Genomic DNA, 12,801 nt, shown 5'->3' with positions numbered 1-12,801 from the left:
CTACAAATGTTATTTGCTAAATAATTACATAGCCTCTTGAAGAGAGAAAAATCAGTTGCAGAATGTGACTCAGTGCCTTTTGTATCAGACCGTTCCAAGAAGTATAATAGCCTCTTAATTGAAGTCCTTATACCTTGATATTAAAATGCATTTCGTTGGCATTGATATCAAAGAAATGTTAATGCTTCTACTTCTAATCTTTCTTGAGACATAGTAAGTACAATTTTAATGAAAATCACTGTGCATGACATTCTTATATCTGTTTCAAAAAGAAAATGAGAAAAAAAGCAATATATTTTAAATGAATCCTCAAACACCATGTAGTCCTTGTGCTTAATACCAAAAACATTTTCTTGTGTTTCTAAGGCTGTTGCTATATTGATGTGTGACATTAATTTTCAATAAAATTTTGCATCTTGGTTTATCTTGCAACTTTTCTTTGGTTAGATGGCTTTCTCTAGGCCTTTTAAATATCTGCTTATGTGATGGAATAGCTTAGTTGAAACTAGTATGGGTACAAAGAAAAATGCTTTTGTTTCCTGTATTTTATTCACTTGAGCTTGATTGTCTTCAACTTGACTCTTATGGGTATGAATGAGATAAGAATGGAGTCCCTAAGCTATATGTTGAAGTATGCATTTGTTTTCTAAAGCTTTGGGTTGGCTTGCTTTTCTTTTTTCTTTTATCCCCAGAGTATTTTGTAGCCTCCTAACTAGCTTTGCTGAGATTACTGTTGGTGGTGGAGAGGGCAGATATATAGGGCCACTACTGACCTCAAACAATGCAACCCAATCTCTGTGTGAAATTCTTTGTTGATTTGCTTTGGAATTTCACTGTGTACGTGGTGACCTCCTCACTTGCATATCATGCAGATTTTGCCGTAAGAGACTTTTCAGATGTGTATTAATGTCAGCTGAAGCTCAGTTAAGATGGGTGCCTGAACCTGTAAAGTGGAAATACTCACTGGTCCTAAATCCAGAAGCCTTTTAGGCTAAGGGTGGTGTCATCCTGACTTGAATTTCATGGCTGGCCTCAACTTCATAATTAGGGAATTGAAACCTCAGATCTGAATCATTCCCTTCACTCTGAAAAGTTGGGTCTGAACTTCATGGCTCAGTTTCACTTCCCCTTGGGAGTTGCTGCCATTGTTAATATTAATTTGTGAAGCTTCTTGTGCTTTCCACTTCCTTGAGTCTATGAAGTTTGCTGGATCTTGTCCTGCATCTTCACTGCCAAAGGACAGTTCACACCCTTCTGTACCTCCTGTAATTGTGTAATTAGGTAACATTTCTTCAGGGCCTTAGATACTCTAGCCTGTTAGCATAGATGTTTTCTCCACCCAACACTGCAAGTCTTGAAAGTACAGAAGCTGGAGACAATGTAATTGTATGGAACTTGACCTTGAGTGCTGAAGGTTTTAATAAATTATCTAGGAATAAGCCTTTTCTTTCCTTTTACACTTTGCTTATTTGAAGTAATAACTATTCTATTTGCATAGAAGAAAAGCCAGTTCCCAGGAATTGGTGTAACCAGTTATACCCAGATGAACAAGTTTCCCAATGGGAAATAAGATGGGAATGTGCCCTTCCCCATTCACCATGGGGTCACTGTGATATGAGTGCCGGGCTCTGCGGTGAGCTGGGCAACCTCTGCTCTGCAGGAACACCACAGCTTGTGAGGGTGCTTGTGCTTGGGAAGCAGGAACATTTCCCAAACCTTTGCCCAGTCCTGCAAATGCCCCTGGTGAGAGAGAAAAAAACCTGCTCCCTTGTGGCATGGCAGTGCTCTGCCAATTCTGCTGTTGGACCGGCTTTAATGATAATTTTCTGCATATCCCACATAAGACCCCACTCGAAATGGGATGCCACAGCCGTAACTCGATCTGGGAACTGGGCTGCTGTTCAGAAGCAGTCTGGTCTTCACAGTCTGGATCACTTACACAGCAGGATTGCAGCTGGGACCCTCAGGGCTGGGCAGTGGGAGCTTGCCAGCAAGCCTCTCTGGCCCAGTTCATGAGTATGCTGGATGGAGTTTGGGGCTGGATGGACTTGAGGGAGGGTAATGCTGTTGTTGAGTGGTAGTAGGAACCTGATACTCTTTGTAAGCAGCCTGCAGGGTTTGGATACCAAGTTTTCCTTAACACCAGCAAAAGCTGTTTGTTGGCATCCCAGGCAGCTCTGTCCATCTCGGCAGTGGGCCCTAAAGTGTATGGAATCTGTATTGAGCAAAGAGCTTCTGGCTGTTAAATATGCACCTGATAACAACCCAATCATATGAATAACTGAATTTTGGAGAAACCAAGGTGATAAGTGCCACCTGATCTGAGAATTGCTTCTGCAGTCAGGTGTCAGGGGTAGTTTGAATGGTTTGAGATGGCTTCCTCAGTTCTTTTTCTTATGAAAAAAGTTTTTGACCACAAGGAGAACTTAACTTAAAAATACACTTTGAATTTTGGTAGCTGGTTGCTGGCTTTGCATATATTCTTTTCAACTGAAAAACTTCCATAGGCACTCTACTTTTAGTCCGAACTTTTTATTTAAGTAAAAACTTTCCCTTTTTGGTATTTCACTTTTTTTTTTTTTTTAAATAAGTGACAAGAATACCTGGGAAACTTCTTGTCCTGTTGACTCACTCCCCAGTGATCTTTATCTGCGATGATCCCATGGTATCAGTGATTTCACTACAGTAGGTCATGTAGCCCCTTGGATGCACATTCTTAACAACCAACCATTGTGATTCCTGTCCTAACTTCTCCTTGGTTTGCAGGACCTCCATGCAGTCGCAATCATCCTATGGCTCTAACTCTCCACCACTCAGCAAAATGAACAGCATGAACAAGCTGCCCTCAGTCAGCCAGCTCATCAACCCCCAGCAGCGCAATGCCCTGACCCCAACCACCATCCCCGACAGCATGGGAACCAACAGTAAGAAACACTTATTCTTTCTTCTCCTGTTCCCTGCGTGCTCCCTGCTAGTCTGGGCAAGGAGACTTGGCATCTCCAAGTGGCTAGTGTTAAGCTGGAGAGCCTGGAGTCATTTGCTGTGAACCTGCAGAGCCAAATAAATATTGCTCACTGATGTGCCATGGGGCAAGGCTTCAGCATCCTGCTCAGAGCCTCACAGGGGTGAACAGAGCTGCTTCTTGCTGCAGATCTAGCTGGCTGCACTGTCCTCTGGCTTTCAAGATTTGTTTCTTCATCTTTTCCCAGCACAGGAGATGCAAATGTTAGCAAGACTTTTTTCCCTCAGTTCAATTAAGACACTTCTTAATTTAAGAGGAAATATCTGCATCTCACAACTCTGTTCCTCCTGGCTGCTGAAGAGTGCCCAGCAGGCCTGTAAATCCAGGATGACAGACATGGTTCTGGGGGCTGAGTTTTGTTGGGTTTTCTTTTGGTTGTTTTTCATTTATTTATTTATTTGTTTATTTCGAAAGCACTGGACTCTTGCCCACACCTGTTGCTGATCCCCTTTGGGTGTTCTTGCTGTCTTGGAAAACAAAGCTGTTTGGCTTCTGTATTGGGTTACTCTGCTGGCTCTGTCCTGCTCCTCTCCCATGGCAGGGCAAGCCAAGACGAGGTTTCTTGCTTAGGTTTCTATCAAGCCTATCTGTGAGGGAAGGTGACACGACGGAGGCACTGCTGACAGTTGCTCCTGTGAGGAGAGGGCTCCTGAAGGACTGTCTGTCATCTGGTCCTTGTCCCTGCCTGAAGCTTCTCGTGAGCTCGCCCCGTGCAGGGCATTGCAGGGGAATTAAGGCTGCTTGGGCTGTGGGTGCTGTCCTTCTGTGCCATGCTGGGGGCGAAGCAGGGGTCTGGGGATGCCTGGGTAACAATGTGCTCCTCCTTCTCTCCTCCAGTTCCCATGATGGGCACCCACATGGCCATGACCGGTGACATGAATGGCCTCAGCCCCACGCAGGCGCTGCCTCCTCCCCTCTCCATGCCTTCAACGTCCCACTGCACCCCCCCTCCTCCATACCCCTCAGACTGCAGCATCGTCAGGTGAGCGGGAGCAGGCTGCCCGGCGCATGTTTCCCACCCACAGTGAGCACAGGCCTTGTGTCAGGAGCCTGAAGGGTCCTGCCGGGTTACATGTCTCATTCTACTGGAGCACTGGATCCCCCTGGGCCCTTGGCAGTTGTGTGGCTGGCACCCTCTGGGTACCGAGCTTCAAATTCCCACCTCTGAGCAGCTGAGAGAAACAGGGATGTTAGGACTGCAGGAAAGCTGAGGGATGCAGCATCTGTTGGACTGGTGGAGCTTGAGGGTGCCAGGCAGTCTTGCAAATATTTCTTATTTTTCTTTTTTCCCCTTTGGACACTTGACAAACTATGGCTGGGGTCAGAAGCCCCTCTGTCCTTCAAGAGGTCAGACAAGTTGAAAGATGCTGCCCATAAAGGAGGAATCCCTTAAACTTAGAGAGGAATATGCTGATTAGAAGAGCATGGTGTGTCTGAGCCTCAGACCCCATGCCTTGCTGAAGCCCTCTGTGCATGCAGCAGGCTGCCATGGGCTCAACCACCTTCTAGGTGACAGGACCTGGCAGGAGGGTCTGTGTGAGCCTTCCTGCCCCAAGACCCAGGCTGTGCAGCACGAGCTCTTGACTAAGGCAAGGTGCTGCCATGAGGGCTGTCTGGTAGGCGCTGAGCTGAAGGACTCCCTCGTTTGATGTAGCAGTGATGTGGCTTGCTGACCTGGGATGTCTTGGTCAAGCCAAGGGTGAAAGCTTTGTTTCCTATTGCTGCAGATTGGCTGAGTGTTTGGTTTTTCTGTGGTTTGGGCTGTTGCAGCCAGGGTGATCCTATTTTCTCTCTCCTTCCTTCCTTCCTCCTCTGCAGCTTCTTAGCGAGGTTGGGCTGCTCATCCTGTGTGGATTATTTCACGACCCAGGGGCTGACCACCATCTATCAGATTGAGCATTACTCCATGGATGTAAGTAACTCCTCACCATTTCCTTTGTTTGCACTCTTGGCCCTGCTTTAGAAAGAGGTCAGAAATCTAGACTTAGTATACTTTTATTTTTACATGATTAGTTTGATTTAAGGCTGTAGCACACAGAGAAGACATGTTGTGAGGTGAAGAGAGGCTGGACTCAGGGCCAGCATTGTAACTGCCTTGCCTGGCACAGAGAAAGTGTGTCTCCCCTTTCCCACCACTCTCTGTTTTAGCCCCCGAAGTGGCCCCAGCCCACACGCCTGTTAGTTCTGCAAGGCTTGGTTTCAGTTTACACCTCGCTCGCCTGCAGACAAGTAGGCTGTCCAGAAGTGGTCTGCATTTTTCCCTCCCTGCTTCTGTTTTCTGGCCTTACCTTAATCATCTTCCCTTGCCACTGGTATCTCAGCCCTGTTTCTTGGTTTTTTTTCTCTTGCATGGCATTTGCTGCAGGGTTGCTGCTTCCTCTCCTGAGCCGTTGCTCTCCTCTGAGTTGGCTGTCCCATTTTTTTTCCGAGACTTTGGAAGGCTGTGGTGCTTTTGCTCCCTAGCGTGGGCTGCCTTCCTTCTGTTGCTGCTCTAATTAGAAAAGCTGACCCAAATTAACCAAAGTTGGTTGCTAATTTTTTCAGAAGCTGATACCCTGTATCCCAGAGTTTAGGTAATGCAACCCTCAGGTTTTGCACCAGAAATGATGGTGCCTCAAAGTACAAGTTTTCAAAGATTGTGTCTGTTATTAAGTTTTAGTTATGTTCGAGTAAATAAGACAGTTCCTATAGAGTCAGACCCAGAACTTTGAATACTGGAGCTTAGACTTGGATTCTAAAATCCTTTTGCAGCCTTTGAAATAAACATGGAAGTTTTCAAAGCCATTGACCTTCAGCAGCCCAGCATACCCCACCACTGACAAGCAGCAGATCCCTGAGGTTGCCTTGGAGGCCTTGCAGTCCAGTTAAGCATGTAGCTTTAGGTCACCATGTCTTCTGCATGAACATGTGTTTTGTGTAACTTAAAAATAGACCTCGTGCCTTAAAACCAGACCATTTACTGCTTTATGGCCCCACATGCCTGTTCAGAAATGAACCACCACTTTCATGGTCAGTGGTTTGTCTTCTGCAGTGTATTGTGGCCACCTGGATTTTAGCAGCTTTGGTGCTTCATAGGCATTTGCAGGGTGGCCCAGTGGCTGCTTTTGCTCCTGGAGCCTGTCTTGCCCAGGGATTGATTGCCCTGCTAAGCCCTGTGCCTTGCCTTGCAGGATCTGGTGAGCCTCAAGATCCCGGAGCAGTTCCGCCATGCCATCTGGAAGGGCATCCTGGACCACCGGCAGCTCCATGACTTCTCCTCCCCTCCCCACCTCCTGCGCACCCCCAGCGGCGCCTCCACCGTCAGCGTGGGCTCCAGTGAGACGCGGGGGGAGCGCGTCATCGACGCCGTGCGCTTCACGCTCCGGCAGACCATCTCCTTCCCGCCCCGCGACGAGTGGAACGACTTCAACTTCGACATGGATGCCCGGCGCAACAAACAGCAACGCATCAAGGAGGAAGGGGAGTGAGACCCCCGGACGCCCCCCCACCCCGCCTCGGCCACAAACTGCTCAGCCCTTCATTTGTCTTCCTTCTGCTTGGTACTGCACCCCTGGACGAAGGGCAGAGGGAACCTTCTTGCTCACTCGTGCCCGGTTATGCCCTTGATGCTGTCTAGGTCATACTCCTGGACTGTGACCTCCACCCCAGCTCTTGCAAGGGGAAGAGCTGAGCGAAGGGGGAAGGCGGGTGGTGTTTCCTTGAAAACCGTTGACCTTCTTGAGAAGGTGGTGTTCTTGTTTCATGTTTTCCTTTGGGGAGAGGGCTTCTTTTCTTGACTTTTGAATCCTCACACACATTGTGGGCGTCCTGACATGCAAACTTGTTTCTGTCATCCAGTGATCCCACTTTGAAAAGCAGAAAGGTTAAAATAAAATTTTTTTAAAGGCAAAAAAAACCCTAAAACCAAAACCAAACAACCAAACCCACGCCAACAGCAAATGCAAAAAACCTAAAGCAACCAAACCCTGAACTGACCATCTTACTCTTAAATGTTGCTCTTAAACAGCCTCTTCCCATGGAGCTGAGTGCTCTGTTCATGTATGATATTCTCCAGCGGAGACAGCACATGCACTTTGCTGGGCAGGCCAGCACTTACGGCACCTGCATCCTACTTCTCCCTTTTCCCTCTTCCCTCACCTTCTGGGGAAAACCAAACCTGCTGTCTCTTCTTGTTTTGGATTTACGTTCATATGTATGTCCTGGTTTGCTTCTTTCAGGCTATAAGTGTAAATAAAGCCACATCACTCGAATTCTGCCCCTAGCCAGCCTTTAACCGTGATGTATGACTACTGACATTTAAGCTAGAGAATTAGGCTTTGCCAAATATGCAGCCTGGCTAGTTTAGCGTAGGGATTTACCCACCTAACCTCCAGTTGAATGGAGGACCAAGAGCTGCACACTGATCTGTAGGGCTTCAGCCATCTTAAACTCAGACAATCTTTTATTTAGACCAGGCTAGATTGGTTTCCTCCCATGTAAAGTAGAACTGTCTTTAGATATATCTCTGATAGGCCATAGCCTGTTGTATTTTGTTGCTATTAACTATAGGCTAAGTGACAAGCAGCTAGAAGTGGATAATAAAAAAAGAAATAACTGCCAACTGCCTTAAATCAAGGACCTGGTAATATGGGTGTTGTTACTACAATAAGTAATGTTTACATGAGAACTTGATTTATCTCTGTTTTTTTCTTTATGTACTCTACAACAGATGTGCTTCATAGGTGCTCTGAGGCATTTCCTCTGACTGCCAGTGGTCCTGTGGACAAGTAACTGAGCAGTGTGTTTTTACATTTTTATAGGCCAAGGTGAATACAAAATATACGTAAGCTGAGGAGCAAGGCTCAGCACAGCTGCTTTGAAGTTGGCTTGCTCTTTTTAACAGTAAGTCTGACCTTTTTTGGCTGGGGAAAGATGAAAAAAGCAGCTTAAATGACTTGTCATCCTACCTTGCTACAGCTGAACAATCTCGTTTCAATGCAGTGGCTGTTTCCTGGGCCCTGCTGTGTGCCATGTATTTCATTTAAGTCCAGTATGGTTAGCACCCTCCATCTGTCTGCTGTACCGGGTCTGCGTTGTGTTCAAAAACTGCCTTTTGGTAACTGTGCAAGCTGGGTTAGCTATAAATGGTAATGCCAGATGGTTACTGTAAAATGTGTATATAAATGTTTTTTGTATGTGTAATTTTTGTTTTCCTACAGCAGAACACGGGAATTTTTATTTCTTCTTGGGCTACTGGGTCACACAGAACCACAATAAAATGTTGTTTGTTTTTCTGGGGTTTTTTTTAATTATTATTTTTATGCAGAACGCTTACACTATACCTTGTAACAAATAACTAGTGACTGGAAGAATATATTTGTATTTTTCATACTGAGATTCCTGTTACTTTGCAGTTGAGGAGGGAGGGGGCAGGTACTGAAAGCCTGTTTTATCATTTTATTTTGTAACACTTCAAAGAGCAGTGTCCTAGATTTCAAAGTATTTAACATGCTCAGTGTGAGAACTTACTGTGTCTATTAATTTTTTTTCTATATGGTACAAAGGGAGAAAGTCATTCTGCTCTTGATACAATAATTAATTCAATGGGGCAGTGATAGTGCAGGGAAAGTGTTGGCGCGGATACTTCACAAATTCTTGGAGGTGAATTAGGCTGTGCCCTTCTCACGTCCAAGGTTTTGCATCTTTCTAAGCTGTTACAGTATTGTACTAATATTGACGCTAAAGACCCAAATAATTTGTAGGAACTAGGAAGCTTCTTACTATAAAGGTTAATGCAGTTAGTGCTGTGCCCAGAGTCTGGGTACAAGAACTTCAGTGTCTACTTTTCAACTCAGCAGTGAGATGGAGCTTTTCTGATGCATCATGAACAATAAAAATATATGCTGTGAAAACCTTATTTCCATGGGATATGGAGCCCACTTGGGTATATCTGGAATCTACAAGTGAGTTTGAACTACTGTAGCTTTTACCCTCCCCTGTAGAGCTGTGATTTTGTTGTTGTTGTTTTGATGCCTCGAAGCATTATGAGCTGAGAATCTGCCAATGCTTGTAGCAATGACAGTCTTGTCTGCACCGAGATCATTATGTGTTTTGGAACACCTTGTTGTTGAAGTAACTGAAAATAAAAGCCAAACTGAAAATGACATTGAATTGCCAAACAACTTCTTTTTTTGCATGTGCGCCTTTTTGGAAATGAGCAGGAGCGTTTGCTGCTGTGTCCTCCTCTGAGCAGCTGAGGCTTAGTGTCACATTTGCCCATGGGTGCAGTTTTCTCATCCCCACAGCATCCATGTCACGAGGGTGTGTTATAAGGTGCCATCACACACAGATGGAACGGGTCAGCCCTGTAAGCCTCTTGCTGAACTGTGTTCTGCCTTTTGCATGACTCTTTTTTACCCTTTCATCGAGTTTCTTTATTCTGTTTCTGAGCAGTGCACCAGGTAGTGCCCTGTGTTCCACATCCTGCTCAAAGTCAGTGGAGCTGTGACTGCTGTGTGCCCTGTCTGGGGGCAGAGAGCATGTGCTTTAAGCAAGTAGGGTCAGTGCTGCCCTGTTTTACCTCTGTGCTTGGGAAATAGCCTTCCACAGCCATCTCCATCATCTCCCTTGGAGCTTGGGTGGGGGGTTAACCTCTTTATTTAACTGCACCAAAGGCTTTGTGCATCACTCTATGCATCCTCTCCCCCTCTCCCATAGCAAAGCCATTTCCCTCTCCATCTCAATTCTTCTTCAAGGATTTGAAATAAGAATAGCTCAGAGCCAGTGGAGTGGCTGTCCTGAAAGTGATGGACTGGCCTCCATCAGCCAGGGGCATCATCCTGTCCATGGACCACCACATTAACAGCCCAGCTTCATCAGTGGTTTCTGTTTGGGGCCCCATGTCTGTCTCTTGCAGTTTCCTGGGTTATAGTTGGGGGAGGATGTTCAGGAATGGGGAGAGTCAAAAGAAAACCCCACAAAGATCCTAGAAGAAGAGGTGTCCTTAGCTTCCCTTGGGGGACAGTTTTGTTTAGGTAGGGAATGCCTGCCTGATTTCTTTGGTTCTGATGACTGTTTCTTTTCCCTTCTGCCAAATGTTTAGAGAAGTAGTTGTCTCCAGATACCAGTATCCAGAGGCCTCAGTACCCTGGTTGCACTGGCAGGTAGGAATTGCCCAAATGTGGTGTTAAAAAGTATGTGGTGTTTACTAGTATGTTGCTCTCAAAGAACTGCTACAAGAAGTAGCTGTGAGAACTTGTTGTTTCAGCTAATTGACTCCTTGCCTCTAGATGAGCAAATTGGACCAGATTAAGTAAGATTTCAGTTTCCATTAAGCAGGAAGGCTTGAAATATGGTTGCAGTTTCTGTATGCTCTGATCCACTGCTGAAGTAGGGAACCTCTGCTTTGCTGAGGTTACAGCAAAGGTTTCAGTGCTGAGGAATCCCAAGCTGGTGCTCTCCCTTTTGCCCTCCACCCATACTCATTGGAATTTTGTCTTTGGATATTGGGATGCTTCATATGCAGGCATGAAGTTTTTAGAGCAGGGATCCATTACAAGCTTCCAGCTGTGTTTTGCAAGCCTGGGTGGACCTCTGAAGACGTGCATGCCCTTCTATGCTGTTAGTTCTAAGTGTGCTGAAGCTAGCAGTCCTCTGGAATGAAACTTACCCGGACACAACAAAACCTGGCAAATATCCAGGTGGAGCCTGTGAAGAGTGTCTTGCTCATCATGTTCTTCCTGTCCTGTATGCCTTAGCAGAAACCCCTTCCTTTCTGATGGTGAAGTGGCTGCCTGTGCTGTGGGGGAGGATTGTGGGACCTGGCCTCCTGCTCTGCCTCTTTGCAAGTTGTTTCTCTGTGGGAAAACCACGTGGGTAGCCCAGCCCTAGCACCAAGTCAGAGCTCAGGCTGTTTGGCCTTCTGATGTATTGAGCTATAAAATGCATAACTTACATCATTTGCTGTGTGGAGGTTAGTGAAGAGCTGTGGCAGGCCCTGCAGAGCTCCCCTATGGGCTGTGCCAGTGCTGAGCCTTTGCCAGGAAGGTTTGGCAAACAGCCTCGTCTGGCTGCCAGGCTCGAGCTGGTGGTTTCTGGGTCCTGAGTTGTTTTGCCTCTCTGTGACCCATGGCAGCAGGGATTTGTTCTCTTGAGTATGTAGCAAAGGGTGGAGGCTGGAGTTTCGGAGCCTTATTGATATTGGGATACACTGGCCATGAAGGTCAAATAAACTGGAAGGAAGCTAATCTCTATGCTCTGTTGGCAAGGACCGGCTGTGGCTTTCTCCCAGCTTGCTTCCCTAAGATTAAGGAGCCAAAATTTTACTCAGAGGTATATGAAAATTGTCATTTACTACAGCTTTGCTCTCCTGATCTGGGCCCCATGGACTGATCTTTTCCTTATATGCCTGGCCTCACCAATTGTATGTGCCATTCCTTCCCACCAGGTCTTAACAGCAGCACTGTGGAACCAGGTAGCTCCAGTTTATGTGTGCGCATTTTTATTAGTAGGTGCCTTTCATTCAGTGAGGAGTTGGAGCCCCTCTGTACCCCGTCCGTCTGCCTGTGGTTGTTGCAGGGCTGCCCATTGCAGCCATGCCCTGCTGCTGGGTGAGCATGGCTATGGGCTTCCGTGGCTCAAACTGTTCAAAGTCCTTTTTTAGAGTGGTGGAGGGATCTATCAGCTTTGTTAAAATGCTTTGATTTCCTTGCAAACACTCCTAGTGTCATATGTTTTGTTCTTAGGAAACATTAGCTCTGCCTTCCTGAAATGAGTGAGGTGCCTGGGGCCACAGGTGAGTGAAGGAAAGGCTTTGTGGGATTAGGGGCAGGAGATGCAGGATTTGGGGCAGGATGAGGGGGCTGCAGGTACAGCGCCAGGACATGGGCATCCCTGGGGGTGGTATACAGTGACTGCAGCATTGAAGCCAAGGGCTGAAGGGTCTCAGCTACACTTGAAGACTTTGACTGTGTTTCTGTCTTGGTGACTGCAGTCACTGCAGTACCATGGCTCACCCTGCTCCCACAGCAATATCCAACATAGGCCCATGGACAACTGGATCTCAGTTTGAGAGCTCTAAGATTGTTTGGTGAGGGTTTCCATGCACCATTCAGCTGATTTCCTCACAGCCATTGCACTGCCCTTTGCCTTTGTGGTAATATAAGATCAGCAGCCAGTGGCTTCTTGGCTGTGCCACTTCCCTGGACGATGGGTATACATGTTCCAACAGGAGGTGGGTGCCTTCTGGCACGCTCAGCAATTAGTCACAGGCAGCTGGGCTGATACCAACCATTACAGCATGCAAGGGAGATGCTTATATTGTCTCTCCCAACAGCCTAGGGTAGGAGATTAGGCTCCCTGTATCATCAGTGGCAAGGAAGTCCCTGGGGAACCATTCAGAGCATATTAGATTCCCACTCTGAATCATGCCCTGGAAGATGTGGTCTCATTATTGCCTGCATCAAGGCCAAGGGAAGACTAAGCTCGTTTGTTAACATTAAGCAGGATGGCTCTGTCCATACAATCAACTTTACTGAGATCCTAAGGCTTGTGGCTGCACTGTGAGAGAGACTGTCCTGGCACAGCCATTTGTAGCAAAGAAACTGGTGCAGGGTCTGAGGAGAAAAAGGGAAAAAAAATGAAACAAAATAAATCAGCACAACTGGGGAAGATATCGTAGTTTTCCTCTTCTGTTTAACTGCCACCACTCTCAAAATGAGTGTCTAGAAACAATCTTAAAAAAAAAAAAAGAAAAAAAGAGAGAGAGGAAGAGAAGAGTACAAATCCAAGCTTGCATTAAA

General features: G+C 46.4%; 1 protein-coding gene across 1 annotated transcript in view; it reads left to right on the top strand.

The window, feature by feature from the left end:
* Window positions 1–9,149, top strand: part of TP63 (tumor protein p63) — a 103,305-nt gene extending 94,156 nt beyond the window's left edge. Inside the window, exons 11-14 of the mRNA XM_027647561.1 lie at window positions 2,767–2,924; window positions 3,860–4,004; window positions 4,841–4,934; window positions 6,193–9,149. Coding sequence (XP_027503362.1) covers window positions 2,767–2,924; window positions 3,860–4,004; window positions 4,841–4,934; window positions 6,193–6,489 — 694 coding nt within the window. The 3' untranslated portion in view covers window positions 6,490–9,149. The remainder of the gene's footprint in view (window positions 1–2,766; window positions 2,925–3,859; window positions 4,005–4,840; window positions 4,935–6,192) is intronic.
* Window positions 9,150–12,801: the final 3,652 nt, after the last annotated feature.

The sequence above is a fragment of the Corapipo altera genome, unplaced genomic scaffold (genome assembly GCF_003945725.1).
Source record: "Corapipo altera isolate COAL_440 unplaced genomic scaffold, ASM394572v1 113, whole genome shotgun sequence".
Taxonomy (NCBI): Eukaryota; Metazoa; Chordata; class Aves; order Passeriformes; family Pipridae; genus Corapipo; species Corapipo altera.
The sequence above is the reverse complement of the archived record's forward strand: the minus strand, read 5'-3'. Positions and strand labels throughout refer to the sequence as shown.